General features: G+C 40.2%; 1 protein-coding gene across 4 annotated transcripts in view; it reads left to right on the top strand.

Moving 5' to 3' along the window:
• The first annotated feature begins 1,000 nt into the window (after positions 1 to 1,000).
• LOC116735423 (protein TANC2-like) overlaps positions 1,001 to 14,531 on the top strand; it is a 61,757-nt gene continuing 48,226 nt past the window's right edge. For 2 of the 4 annotated variants that reach the window (XM_032587336.1, XM_032587335.1), the window contains exons 1-4: positions 1,002 to 1,396; positions 8,479 to 8,570; positions 10,155 to 10,262; positions 12,700 to 12,744. In XM_032587336.1, the coding sequence (XP_032443227.1) occupies positions 8,513 to 8,570; positions 10,155 to 10,262; positions 12,700 to 12,744 (211 nt within the window). In that variant the 5' untranslated portion in view covers positions 1,002 to 1,396; positions 8,479 to 8,512. Of the gene's footprint in view, positions 1,397 to 8,478; positions 8,571 to 10,154; positions 10,263 to 12,699; positions 12,745 to 14,531 lie in introns of all 4 variants that reach the window. The other 2 variants (XM_032587332.1, XM_032587334.1) reach the window with 2 other exon arrangements.

Here is a 14,531-nt window from a genome sequence, read left to right as displayed (position 1 = left end):
CAAAAAACACAGATGCTTGATGATCCAGGACTCATATGTTAAACAAAACATGCAGAGTAAATTACAGTAATTTGTTATTTTTTCTTTTAGTAGTGAGATTAGGTAGAAGATAGAAATCAAAATTGGCAAAAAATAAATACTTTATACTACAAACCACTGGGTGAATATAGCAACTGAAACAATTTTATCATATATTATTTTAACCCTTGACCGCATGTTACTGCTCTGTCTCCACATTTACAAGCAGCGTTTTGTTTTAAAAGCAGCCCTGGCAACTCACACACCTCCTTTGTAATCCAGGGTTTCTAATTTGACCACGTGGTGATAATCTTGGTTCCAGGGACATCCTCCATGCACTTCAAGATGTATGCACAGATTACAAGTAATGAGTGTCTGTCAATGCTTTAATTTTTTTACTTTAATGTCATCATTTGCTTCAGATATACTGGATTAACTGGAACAAAAATATTAGGGCAGGACATCTATATTTTGTGACTTGTAGAATGGAATCTACAACCGTAGTCTTGTGTCTGAGTGAGAAAAAAAAACACAATTTATTTTTTTCTGACACAGGTATGCAGATTTATTTGGCACTATTTGTTTCGGATCATTTGGGACAAAACTGTACGTGTAAGAGTTTTTTAAAGAGTGACTCAAAGAATACTATTTATATCTTGTACTTTAGAATTTGAAGTGGTGTAACTGCAGTTTTGTATTTGTGAAAGATTGAAAAATATCCACCATTGCAAAAACATCTAAAGGTTTTTTTTTCTGCAAATTCAATTTCTCAGTTACAAGTCAAGGCACAAACTTTTGCACTAAGAAAGCTTCCATACTACTGTTCTTGCTGAGAGGGTCTTTCATTTTTCTGGGTGCAGGTGTCCCTTTGACCACTAGATGTCCTTATTCAATCAGTTTTCGCTTGACAGAGATGCTGCTTAGGGGGCAGGGTGAAGTGGGGGGCGGGGGGTGGGAGAATGAGGGAAGGAAAGGAGGTTCTACTGTTATCCGTGGCTCGGACCAAAGCGGAGTCAGTGTGTTAACCACGCCCTTCTCATGAATAATACCACACCTCCCGTTGAACAGGAGAAGGAGGCTAGTGCCAGAGGGAAATCTCCAGACGTCAGCGCTTGCTCACTCGTGAGCAAGGGAGATTAACGGCTATAATATCACTATCCGTGAAGGATAAGGGTACTCTTATTTCCGGTGATGAAATGGGCGTAGGAAGACACTGGAATTCGCCTTATGTACTTCGACTCCGCTGGTTTCCGCCAGGTATTTACGGAGGAGGACACACTAAGGGGTGGAAATTAGCACAGACGGCCGTGACCAACCTATTATCTACCAGTCAGACGTTGTTTTATCGCACGTGTATTGAGGAAAAACAATAGTTGAGGTGGGTTTACTGTGTCTTCTAGGGCTTATTTCAGTGTGTGTGTTGTGGGAAACCTATGTGTGACCGAAGGAAGGATGTTATTGTAACGAGCTTTGTGCTTGTGCTTTATCATTGAGCGCCCGCGTTTGTACGTGCATGTTCGTGTCATCAAATCCTACGACATCACATCCTCCAAATTCATCAAAACAAAATGCAGCCAAGCCTTTGTAATAATTATATTCAAATCAAAAATTATAAGTGAACTGAGGTTGATGCGCTGAACAAAATGATCTGGGTGTTTAATTTGAGATCAATAATGTTGCTTGTGTTGATGAATGTTATAGTAGTCACTTTGTGCTTATCTCAGCAGATGAGTGCTGAATGACTACAAGGAGTTTATATCCCTTTAAAATGTGCAATGAATATGAAGATAATGCAAGTATTTCCATATACTGTCCGTGATGCTAGAGTCTCTTTTCTGTGACATGGTGCCTGTAGTGTGTGACTGTTTCATCTGTAGTTGTAAAAAAAAAAAACAACAACACTGTAGTTCTTTTGGCAAGACTGGAAATAGACTAATGGTGTATTGGGCTGGATGTTTGTGAGGCAGCTGGAGATTTGCAGTTGTTTTGACAGGAAACACCAATCCTTTGTTCTTATATACCATGTTCATGGAGAATCTAATACCGCGTGAAAAACATTGTTTATTGAGGTCCTTTGTATTCCCCGCCTTGTCTTGCTGGACACTAGTAATGCAAATGGATGTAATCCTATAGTAATCTCCTTTATCCTGTACTTCATTGTTGGGGTTTAACCCTGCTTCAGTTAACTTCCCCCAAAATATCCCTATGTCTAGTATTAGTTTAATTAGGTGACTTGTACATCCCCTAGAACAAATGGACAGACTACAATACTTATTAGGTTGACTTGACTGTGTGCTGTGTAATTACATCATGTGTAATCTGAAAGCACGTTTTAAGTAGAAAACTGCAGCAGTAGTACATTGATACACAGTTCAATCTGATTTATATGTAATACAAGACAATACCCTTGAGTTCATAATTCCTCCTGGTCAGAAGTTATCTTTGTAAAGAAGCATACCAACTGCAGCATCATGCCATAGACCTTGCAGCAACCTCTCTTTCTGACTGTGACAGTGCAAAGGAACTAGTTCCTCTTAAGAGGACGGAATGGTGTGAGTGGCCATACATTCATAGGGTAAGCTGTTACTGACTGGGATTGTACTTTACCCCAGACACAGCTGGGGTAAAGTTGATGCTCTTTAGAACAAGTGTGGGACTTGTGGGAATTTATTTCCAAGATTAAAGTTAATTTTATGGTTATTCATTCCAACACAATCAAACATGCTCTACATGTTCAATTCAATTTCAGTCCAATTCGGTTTATTTTTGTAGCGTCAATTTACCACAGATGTCATGTCTAATGCACTTTACAAAAATGTGTTACTAATGCTGTGAACACACCCAAAACATTATCTCCATATGTCTATAAGACACATTATTTATATATATATAAGTTTATACTTCTTTGTATATTCCTACAGTTTTTTTCTAACAAAAAGTAGCTTGCATTTGCTTGCAGAATAAAACATCTGTTTTGAACTTTTCACACACTTTTTAACTGTTCTTTAAAACAAATCTATATAGTCAGACTACAGTTACTTATCGAAATCACTTTGCGTTACTGTGCGTAAGGAAAATTACAATTACAAAATTTTCTTTTGCAATTTAGTTTTATTTCCTCTACGCGTCTTGGGGAGTGACCGCCGTTTCTATGTGACAGTATCAGCAGCGACAGAAACATAAACAATGGAGGGAAGAGGAAGATGCGCATTTTGTTGCTAGAAAAACAGGAACTATTTTGAGTTTCGCTCACCAAGTTCGATTATAAGAAACTTTGGGCTTGATTTTTTTCTAAAGTGGCTTGCAGATTTAATGAGTTGAGGGTTGCAGTTTTGGGGCTTGCAAATAAGCAGACATAAGTCTGGCATCCAGTTAGTTTTAGTCAGGCTCTCCCTCTCCATCATTTCCCAGATGATCCGTCCCGCTGTGTCTGTTAATATCAAGTTAATATATTACCTGTGAATTATGTCGAGCTTTGCGTTGCGCTCCAGAAAATTGTAAACATTGAGACTAATATGAACAACGCAATAAACGTGAAAACAGCCACGAATGAAAGAGTCTGTAAAGTTGTGCAACTAAACGCCATTATAATTATTAATATTAAGATAAGTGTCACAAATCTGTGCAGCCATCTGAGTTGTGGAGCCGCAGGAGATCCTCTATGCGCTGCGCTTTGACACCGAACGCAGGGCCGTAACGCACAACTTGGACGCTGGGGCGGGGAGGGGTTTCTAAAATCCTATTTATAGTTTTCCAGACAATAGAAACACACAAAACACGCACAAATTACTAAAGTTTTTTTTGTACTGTTGTAACCATTAAACAATCTCCCCTTCAGTTCAACCTTACAAGTGGAAACACATTGTTGATGTTACTATTATAAAATAGCTTACAATTAAGTATTGGCAAAGCTCAATGTAATTTTCACAGGTGGCAGAGCGTTGTTTGCAGCTGCTGAAAGTAACTGAAAAGTTATTTTTAATGTAGCTTAGTTACTTTAAAAATCAAGTAATCAGTAATATAACTAAGGGTGTACTCAGGCCAACCCAGGATTAGATTCCTGAATCAGACTCTAATCCGTTTGTCTATAAAGTCCACGTTTTTGGGGAGGTCTGAATGCAAATTTGAATTCCAAAACGGACTTAAAAACCGGACTCTAATTCGGTCCAGTCTCGGTCCGGTTGAAGTGGACTCTAAAATGGTAGAAAACCTGTCTGAATGCAACCTGACTAGAGACCGTTTCAAAAGCAGAAAGTTAGCAACAGTGCAGGACATTCTGGTCATATATTACTCTCTGCTCTGCGGGTTAACCAAGCTGTTGTGTTGGTTGTCATATCAACGGGTATGCGTGCCGACACTAAGCAAGGAAAAGCAGAATATAAATGGTCTGAAGTTGTTTTACAACTTTTTATCAGCTTATTGTCTCATTGCTGTGGTGCTCTGCAGCTGCTGTAATTTTGAAACCTTTAATAAATAACAAATACTGAACTAATTGCCTCATTTGTTTGAACATAATCATCAAATAAGATGAAGGAATTTGCTTAGTCCGCTCTTGCATCTTGATAGAAACCAAACTGTTTATATATTTATATCAAGGGAGAATACTTACAAACATCAGCAATTTCCTCAGCTTTAATTTAAGCCATGTTTATAGAAATCGGGTGCTGCGATCATTTTGTGATTCCTGCTCATCCTGCATTGGAACAGCCTGGTTTAGTGAACAGACTCACTGAGTAGTAACGACGCCTGCAGGAGCGTCGCTAGCGTTAGCGGCTAACAGGCGATGTCCAAACCAGTAATGTACATGAATGAAGAAATCCTACAACCGCTAAAATCTGACACTGCTCCGTTTTTGTTTACTTTTTGTGAAGAGGAAAGTTGTGCTGGCCTTCTTCAGAGGTTTTGTGTCTATTCCTTCAGTAGTTCTTGGTAGCGCCCCCACAGGCGACGGGGGTAACAGGCTTTTCAGTTAGTTTTAGTCGTTTGTGCAGTGCAGTGTGAATGCGAACTAGAGTTCTGAAAATGTAACAAATGTTGCAATTTTAGTCCCTAATTGAACCGAGTCTACCTGACTATCTGGCCTGAATGCACCCTAAGTTACTTTTTCAATGAGTAATCAGTAATTCGATTAAAGTTACTTTTTCAAAGTAACTATGCCATCACTGGTAGTGATGGATGGCACACTTTCTTAAAAAAACATGACTTACCTTTTTTCCACAACCCAAAATATTTTCAAAACATCTAGATGTTATAGCCTAGTGGTCTTTCTACCAGGTGAGTGGCCGTGTGCAGCAACACATGCGGGAAAGTTAACTCTGTGTCTCCAGAAAAATAGTTATGGTTTTTAGAACTGGCAAATTTATTCATGTCTTGAGTCCAGAGTGAAAAAAGAAATAATTTTCATATAACGTGTGCTGGAAATTAGCAGTTAGATAACATGTATCTAACTTCCTGTGGGAAGAAATTGTCTCTGAAATGGGTATAGTTTGATTTTATGGCCAGCTATCATTTTCCACTTGAGTTTTTGAATGCACTTGAGTGTGCATGTGGACTACTTGTCCAAATAATGAACCAGCGTCTAATATTCTTTTGAAGCTACTTTGAAGTAGTAGACTAATGCCCTCTGTCAGGATGCTCCCAGTGATGGAGTGTCTGCCTGTTGTGCTTGTGTTATCTAGCTGTGCTCCTTTCTAATTTTCTTTTGATGATGGCAATCAGGAATTGGCTAGTATAAGATTCTGAGGGTATGACAATCAGCTTGTTAAAAAGAATAACCATTCTATTAGAATATTAAATCAGACAATATGCACTTCTTAACTTTGCCTCCTCCGTAACTCCTGACATTCTACAAACAAATTATGCAGAATATTCAGTGTTTGATGCTTTTTACTGCTCTGTTTTACAACTAATCTTTAAGAATTTGTCAGTCAATCAACTTTGCTGGTGTTAAAATTTATTTATAACACATTTACTGCCCAGTACAGATAATCTGGTGATGATAGCTATAAGAAATGTCCAAATAAACCATCTATCTATGTATTAGTATTCTTAGCAGAAAAAAAGAAAGATTTGGAGGAAGCCTAGTCTGGGGTTGCAATCCTGACCTCATGACATTTGATAAACATGTCTTTCCCCATTCTCTCTCTGCTACTTTCATATCTAAATAGGGGTGCACTGATCCCTCAGCCAGTTGATAAATTGGCCATGATTTCCTCAATTTTGGGAGATGCGTTATTGGCCATTACTTACTTGTGAAACCGATCTTTTCCACCAATCTTATTTACTGCAACAAAGGTTTAAATATCAACCAATGCACTCTTTTGCTCTGCCATGAGAGAGCTTGATTGACAGACCCAGCCACCAGGTCATGTCTGCACATTTGTAGTTAACAATAGTGATCCTACTGTTGCCAACTCAGTGACTTCTTTGCTATATTTAGCAACATTTCAGAAACACAAAAAGTTAGTATCGACCAAAATTAGAGCAAAACAGCTGCTTTTTAAAGATTGCTGATCTCTCTCTCTCTCCGTCTCTCATATCGTGGTTTAAGGTAATATCTGTGTTGTGAGGCAAGGACACCTTCAACCTCGTACAAATAAAGTCCCAAGTTTCTCACATCTGATGGACTTGATGGTCATGTTTGCATCTTAAGTTTTATTTTCTTTGTAAATTAGATGCTTAAATATATACACTTAGTACGTTAGCATATGTACTTGGGCAACATAATTTTATATGATTATGTTCAATCACCGGAAAATATTTCTGAAAACAAAGAGTATTCATCACAATCTGTGGCTTTCTTTAACTTTCCAGAAGCTTTAATGTCTCTAACCTTTGTTGGATTTGATCCCCTTTCAGCATTCGCATTAGAGCTTTCCTTCAAACACAACAGCTGCATGACAGATGTTTAGTAAAAAAGAAAAAAAGTCAGATGAGACCCACTTTATACTAATTACCCACCACCAAACACATAAAAGCTGTCTGGTGACTGAGAAAGTGGAGATTATAGCAGCCAAAAACCATCATCACAAGGACAAATCAGAAACTCTGGATGACAAAGGAAGTGCGTAAGATGCTGTAAGCATGAAACTCTGCTTTTAAATGTGGGGACAGAGCCAAACTAAAACACACTATTGGAGTTCAAAAACATGACTATGGTCAGAAAATTCAGAAATTTTTCCATGAGTCGACAAACCCCAGGTACATGTGGCAAGGCCATTCAAATGCACAGAAACGAAGCTGTTGAAACAGCAGCAAGCTGAGCCTCACCTTGGATTGCGCAACCTCTTGCTAACTGTGCTGGCTGCCATTCGATGGGAGAATGTTCCTGTCTGTATGTCCCAGAAAACTTGCTAAGCCCGGTAGTCGGGGCGCCAAGGTGGTCCACCGGCGGTCCACCGTGTTTTTGTATTAAAAGATGCTAAATAGACAGGAAAAGTAAAAATATTACTGGGTAGTTACGGGAAAACATTGCCAATGAAATGTTATGTAAACCCACAACTAGTTTTAAAAACAACAAATCAAAAAATACAATTAAATTGAATATCAATGATTTGCACTTCTGTTTAATCCAAATTAAGTTAGCGGCTCCATAAGGCCCCCCAGGGCTACAGCAAGTGTTTTTAGCAGCAAGAGGAGCCCCTGAGTCAAATTCTGCTCAAGGCCTCATACAACCTTAGACCGGCCCTGCATGATGAGCTAAATCCGTTGCACTGTGCATCTATGCTGGATACAATGGGACAAATGGGAGATTTAATTTATGTGGCTTTAGGAGCTCTACCATTTTGTGTCTGAGTTTTTAATAAGCACCACAGAAAATATTTTGGTTGCCTGAGCTTTGTGGGACGAATTTTTCTGATCTCCTTGCGGCCGCTCGCCTTAACTCTGGCTGACTAAGTGGTCCCTATTTCAAACCATTTGATATGGTTTGATGCATTGTGTAATTGGAAAAATAATAAAATAAAAAAAACCCTAGCATGCTGCATGACTGAGGCAAACGTGAAAGCTCCTCAGTAGGCGGAACCGCTTAACCACTAATACACCGGCCAACTGGGACCACATACATATTATTTATCAGCGCATACACAGAGTCACGCTGGGCAGCGTGTTGAGATGTAAACATACATGCCGCACATAATTCTTTGTTCACAAACACAAATCATTCTAACTGCACTTTCATCGCACACCACTGAAAGCGCAGGTAAAGCCTGGCGGACTTATAATACACTTGGGGGAAACTCTGGGTATAAATGCAATATCTTCTCTCTGGGATCTTCTAAAGGTTTGTCTTTACAGGTTGTACAGAACCCAAAACTATAATACACATTTGCGTAATGGAAATGTATTCAATTTGAAATTAAACTACTGTGATAGAAAATGCATGCTCTTTAAGATGTCAGTCAATTCTTGAACCCAATCAGCTGGAAAGCAAACTGTTTTCTTTTTGTCCTTTTTCCCCAGGGACTATCAGCAGGAAATATATTAATTTGCAACTATGTTCCGAAACAGCCTGAAGATGCTGCTTGGAAGCAGGAGTCGCAAGCTGAACAACGGTCTGTACATCCACCATCTTTTACTTTGTCCAGATGTTGCTGTCTGTCACAATTTCCAGTGACTGTCACAAACCTCACAGTATTTTATTGGGATGTGGGCCTACAGAGAGTAGTTCAACACTGTGGAGAGAACATATTGGTGTTAAATAAAATGACAGTGTTTTTTATTATCTCACCTTCTCTGGATTTATAATTTGTTCTACAAATAAAATTCCCAAAAGTGTATTGTGTTTTTGTATTCAGCCCTTTTGAGTTCATTACTGTTCCAAACCACTTTTTTTGCTGCATTTACAGCTGCAAGTTTTTTTTTTTTTAGGTAGTTCTCTGTTTACTAAGACGATTTGGAAACCAAACCATCTAAGCCAGGGGTCTCAAACACGCGGCCCGCGGGCCAACTGCAGCCCTCGGGACGATAGTTTGTGGCCCCCGCCTTAATATGAAAGTTTAATGTTAGTGCGGCCCTCGAGTTTGATATAATTGGCACTTTTCAGTGTTGTGTGCGGAGCTGAACGAACTTACCAATCACAGTGGAGTATATTGCTCTCAGGGGCGGGACATCGGCCGGGCCTATTTGCATTTTCTATTTGTCATTATTTGCATGCGGTACATGCGCAATTTCCGCGGCCGCTCCCGCTTCACGTGCTTCAGCATCCAGTCTAGACCCGGAAGTTGCTGATCAGTGTAACGTAATTAAGGTTAGGCACTGTAATGCTTGGGTTGTGTTTAAGGAAGGAGAGGAGGCGGCAGATTCGTCAGGACGGTCAAAAACTCACAACCACACTGGTACTGGGAATTCCACAGTGTTGTCCTTTAATAAATACGCTCTTCACCAACCTTACAAAGCCCGGTTGAACGGCTGCTATATTATCAGACATGAAAATTGAGCAGAGTCCAAACAACCCTTAACATTACTAAAAAGTTAGGGAGCTAACATGTCCGTCTAGCACGTTTCTCCCACGCTCTCTACAGAGAAGCCGTGGCGCATACTTCTGACATCATTAGCAATACTAGAGTATCTTAAAGACACACTACACAATTACGGCTGTTACAACGCCTGACTACGGCCAAATATGGTAATAGGCAATCAGAAAGGTTCGGCTGAGGAGACCGTGTGTGTGAATGCTGCCCAACCTCACCCAGACTCTACCTCCAGCGGCCCCCGGGTAAATTGAGTTTGAGACCCCTGATCTAAGCTAAGCAACTTAAGCTCAGTCAATTTGGAATCTCTTTATTCCACACCTGCCTGCTGTTTTCTCTGGTCATTTTTATGCTTTTTGTGTACCAGTGTTTTCTGGAAGCCTAGTTTTGCACAGCACTATGTAGTTCTGTTCCTCTTTGGTTATAAATCTGTCAGGAGTTGGCATCTCCAGTCTTCGAGTGCCAGTCTTCTGACATTTTGGATGCATCCCTACTCAAACACACCTGAATCAAATGAATGTTTTTTGCAAAACTCGCTGACATTCCAACGTGGTAATTCAGCTGTTTGTTTAAAGCGTGTTGGGGCAGGGATTCTTTGTCTAAGTCTTCAAATTTTTATCCAGCTGACATTGCTTCCTTTCTGACTGGTTTTCTGCTTACCAACAGATGACAGCAGCATTGATTCGGACACCTCAGACATCAGGATGATGAAGGGCTTCACTCGCTCACTGCCCTCCTCTCCCCTTCTCAATCTTCGCCTGGACAAGAGAAATGGTAGGACTGGTTTTTCTGTCGGTCAGCAGCAAAGAAATACTCTCAACATTAAGACCCCATGCCTCCCCTCTCATGCTGCCACAAACAGCCTCTGATAGAAATCTGTCTTAGCCCAAGCTAAGGGGTTCACAATCAAACTATAAGGGATTTAAAGTCCCTTATAGTGCTTTAAAAAATTTCTATTATGATGGAGTATATTTCTGAGTACACCAGCAGGGACTGATAAAACAGCTCTGGAGTGTATATGCATCCTTTTTTGTTTGCTGTGGGATTTAGATCTGCACCCTCCACAAAAACTTGATGACCTCTTACCCTTCCTTCGATCATCTTTGTGTCCATTAGTGAGAGTAATCAATGAAATTTAACTCCTGTCCTGCCTTACCTCTTCTTTCTTTCCAGGGATGATTTGAGACACTTTTTCTAAACATTACCATGTGGAGAACCCCGTTCTCAGTTCTTGCTCTTTGCCCCCTAGTTCTCAAAACATAATCATTGTTGTGAGAGGGCTCCAGCATGTACACACATGCTCAGATTTTAGAGAGGCTGCTTTTTCCTCAATTGGTTTGTTTTTCTTTATTTGTCTCAGTTCTTGTTCATTCCTTTCTGTTGCTTCTGTCATGGGTAGGTTTGTTCTGTCATGAAATGTGTTGAAGGTGGGGAGGAGGACGCTGTGGGCCCAGGTTGAGATGAAGAATGAATGACGAATTTAATGAAATTGTCAGAAATACAAAGTCCAAAATCCAGGCAGCACAGTGCGAGCAGAAGACTAAGGCTCAAAACTGGTAGCAACTGGTCAACAAGAGATATCCTACAAAAGACCAGACTAAACTGCTTGACACAACAGATTAGACAAGGACCCAACAAGGAACACAGGTGGGTTTAAATACACAGGGAGACATTCAGGAGAAACAAGGAACAGGTGTTACTAATCAAGGGGTAGACTCCACAGAACACGGAAACCTAAATAAACACACAGAAACAAATCCTTACACTTACAGTCTCTGATGTACCACAAACATGTCACATATCACTTCTTCAGTTAGCCATTGTCTTTGTTACGGATTAATTTTGGCACATTCTTCTTTAAAGCTACAGTATGTAATTTACAAAAATATGTTTTTTACTATGGATGCTCCAATCAGGTTTTTTGCTTCTGATACTGATCCGATGCCGATCACCCATGAGTAGCGATCACTCTTGATCACCAGTACAGATTACATAGATTGTTAATTTTTTTGATTTAGGTATAAATGGTTCTGTGATCTAGCATAGAAGAACAATAAAATCACCTTAATTTAGTCAAAAACGTACAAAAGATTTGCAGGCACAATGCAGCAGCTATTCAGACAAAAGGACACCAATGATGGCTCACTTTCATACGTACGTTCATTTCATACGTAAGCAAGTACAAAATCACTAAGATGAAAAATCTTCTTTTTCATCTTAAGAGGAATCAGACAAGGTTGTGCTCTCCTCCTTGTCTTTATTTGAAATGTAATTAAATGAACTGTGTTTCATGTTCTTCAAACTGTAACTGACAGAATGTTGACCAGAGCTGCAGAGTTTCTTTGATAACAGACAACATGCACACTGGTCCACTTCTTCAGTAGTTGAGATGTTGTTGTTTGGAGTTTACAAGATCTGGCCTTCAATAATCATAAATCACAGACAGTTAAGCACAGACAAAATGCTGTCTGTGCTTAACTTGCCCAAGCTCTCCTGTACTGCTCCCATCTCTCCGGTGGTGGAGCTGTACGGAATCCTCTCTGTTATCGCTGGGGATCTCTGGTGGATCTCTGGTGGATCCCTGGTCACGGTCTATCCACATGCATTCATATCTACATTTCACATTAAAGCATTAACCTCTCTGCATGTGACTCTTTTTTCTTTTTGAGTAAACAAGGTTGAGTTGTCTTTCTAAACTTTCCTCTCGCTTCTCTGTGTGAGACAACTTATTCTCCCAGTTCAGCTCCTTCTGCAACCCTTCTGTGTGTGTACGAATGTCCCTCTTTTTGTTGGAGGAGGGGAGGTTTTGATTTGGAGTGAACAGAGTGGAAGGAGGTCGTTTTACAGCACAGTCTGCTGAAAGCAAGACTGACGAACACTTGGATTCTTTTCTTGTTTTTCACCCATGGCATTATCTAAACCACAACAGATTTTTATTACCTTGGTGATTAGTTGTTTTCTATATTACTAGTTTTGTTCAAGCTGTGGAAACAAAAATGTAGCTTCATTGAACAACTAAAAGTATGACAGATCTGCTGTGGGTTGGGTCAGACTCAATATCACTATTGTATCTTTGTGAATTCATCTTCTCAACAAAGAACTTTTGATGATGTCATTTGCTGGAATCCCGCAGTCGCAGTGCTTAAAAACTGAAGGTCTTACATTTCTCTAATTATCTTCGGGTATATTTCTTCTCTTCTTTTCTCTTCAGCTATGTATTCTGTTGAAGGAAGTGCTTTGGACCACAAAGAACCAGGTGATGGCAGCAGATACTCCAAGATCTCAAGATCTGCTGGATCTTGAAGCAGATCTTGTAGAATCGTTTTCTCTGTATTCTACATTAAAACTGTAAACCAGTCATAGCTTGCTATGGACTGCTCAGCAGAGATTTTGAAAGTGTGCGCACACTCCAGGAGCAAGTGGTGTCAACACAGGAGGTCTTCCACCCAACAGCCATGGGTGCCAGCAAACACCTTCAATTGTGTTGAAGGTGTTTTGACGCCAGAGGTGGCCACTCATGCCACGTTTGTCCTGCACTGTTTACTGATGCGGTTTTGCTGTTGCCAATCCCAGGCGGAGAGCATAAAGTTGTGTAAGAAATGAACAGATTGTCCAGCTGATGCAACAGAGAGACAAAGGGGAGGACATCAGCAGGGCTGGTCTTAGGAGGGTGCGGGCCCCTGGGCTTGAGCCAATGTGCGGCCTACTTATTGTTCTGCCATGAGAGAGGGCCAATGGACAGTCCAGGTCAACTCCCCATTTGCACGGTTTACAACAGTAACCCTATGGTTGCCTACTTAGTACAAAAAAGTCAGCAAGTTAGGCTTTTTAAAGATCCTGGATCGGCCAAAAAAATTGGTGCAAGCTGCTTTTTTTTTAAATAGCAATTTTTCTGTAGAACGTTTGATAACTAATCAATGTGAAGACCATTACTACAAACAAAATAGTTATTAAAGAAGTACTTGAACGTCTTGAATATATCTACATATTCGACAGAACATTCCTAAGGATGAAAAACTGGACAGTATTGTCTATTCGTCCTATATATATTGTATTTATTTATCCTTCTTCATTTCTATTTTTTTCATCTGTCTCCCTCCCTTTTTCAATTTTTATCAACTGAATCTTTCTAATTATCAGGTTTATTTATTTACCAAGCTCATAGTCAGGGTTAGTATTCCCCCTCTGACAGCCAAACCTGGTCAAAATTTTTATTCTGTGGCAACTGGATTTTATCTGCGCGTCAATGCAGGGCATTACGCAATTGAACTATTTTGTACTCTTGGCCCTTCACCTGTAGCAGTAAGACAGTTCCTCCCGCCGCTGCTAGCTGGAGGCTAACACTAGTTCCGCTTTCTTAAGTTTGCGTTGAGAACGAGAAGAGCAGTCACGTTGCTTTCCTGTGACTTTTGCTGATTTCTTGCTCTTTAAATCGTTCTCTTACGTCTTTCCAGTCACGGAGACCCTTTTCAAAGCATCACTGACTTTTAGCATTGTTAAAAATAAGACATGCAAAGCAAAACACAGCACAGGTGAATGGAAGATAAACACAGCCTGGTTATGGATGTACTCCCCACTTGGAGTTGCCTTTCATAGCGCAATCTGAACAGGAGACTTTTCTGATTTTTTGTAAACGTATTCCGATGCTTTAAAATTAACATCCATATTTTGACTACTCCCTGCTTCTTGCTCAGGCCAAACGCCCGAACCAAACACTCCACCGCCTGTGACTCTGCAAGCACCAGTTTAGAACTACAGCTCCAGGGTCTGGCAAACTATTGGACCATTAGCAAGGCTAACGTTTTGAGAAACGGAGAGGGACGAATGTTCTGTTCCATGTCCAATATGAGGTTTAAAAAAATCCTGTTAGCCCCCAAAGCTCTGGGGCCCTGGGCTGCAGCCCCAGTAAGCCCATGCTAAAATCCGGGCTTGGACAGAAGCAAGGTGAGGGTGAAGGACTGCATGTCGAAGTTCTTGCTTTAACATACAGTCCAATAAAACCTAAACACTGCCAGCTTCTTGAAAATATTTTAATGAAAGTGC

The sequence above is a fragment of the Xiphophorus hellerii genome, chromosome 16 (genome assembly GCF_003331165.1).
Source record: "Xiphophorus hellerii strain 12219 chromosome 16, Xiphophorus_hellerii-4.1, whole genome shotgun sequence".
Lineage (NCBI taxonomy): Eukaryota > Metazoa > Chordata > Actinopteri > Cyprinodontiformes > Poeciliidae > Xiphophorus > Xiphophorus hellerii.
Note: the sequence above shows the minus strand (reverse complement) of the source record. Positions and strands in the feature narration are given on the sequence as shown.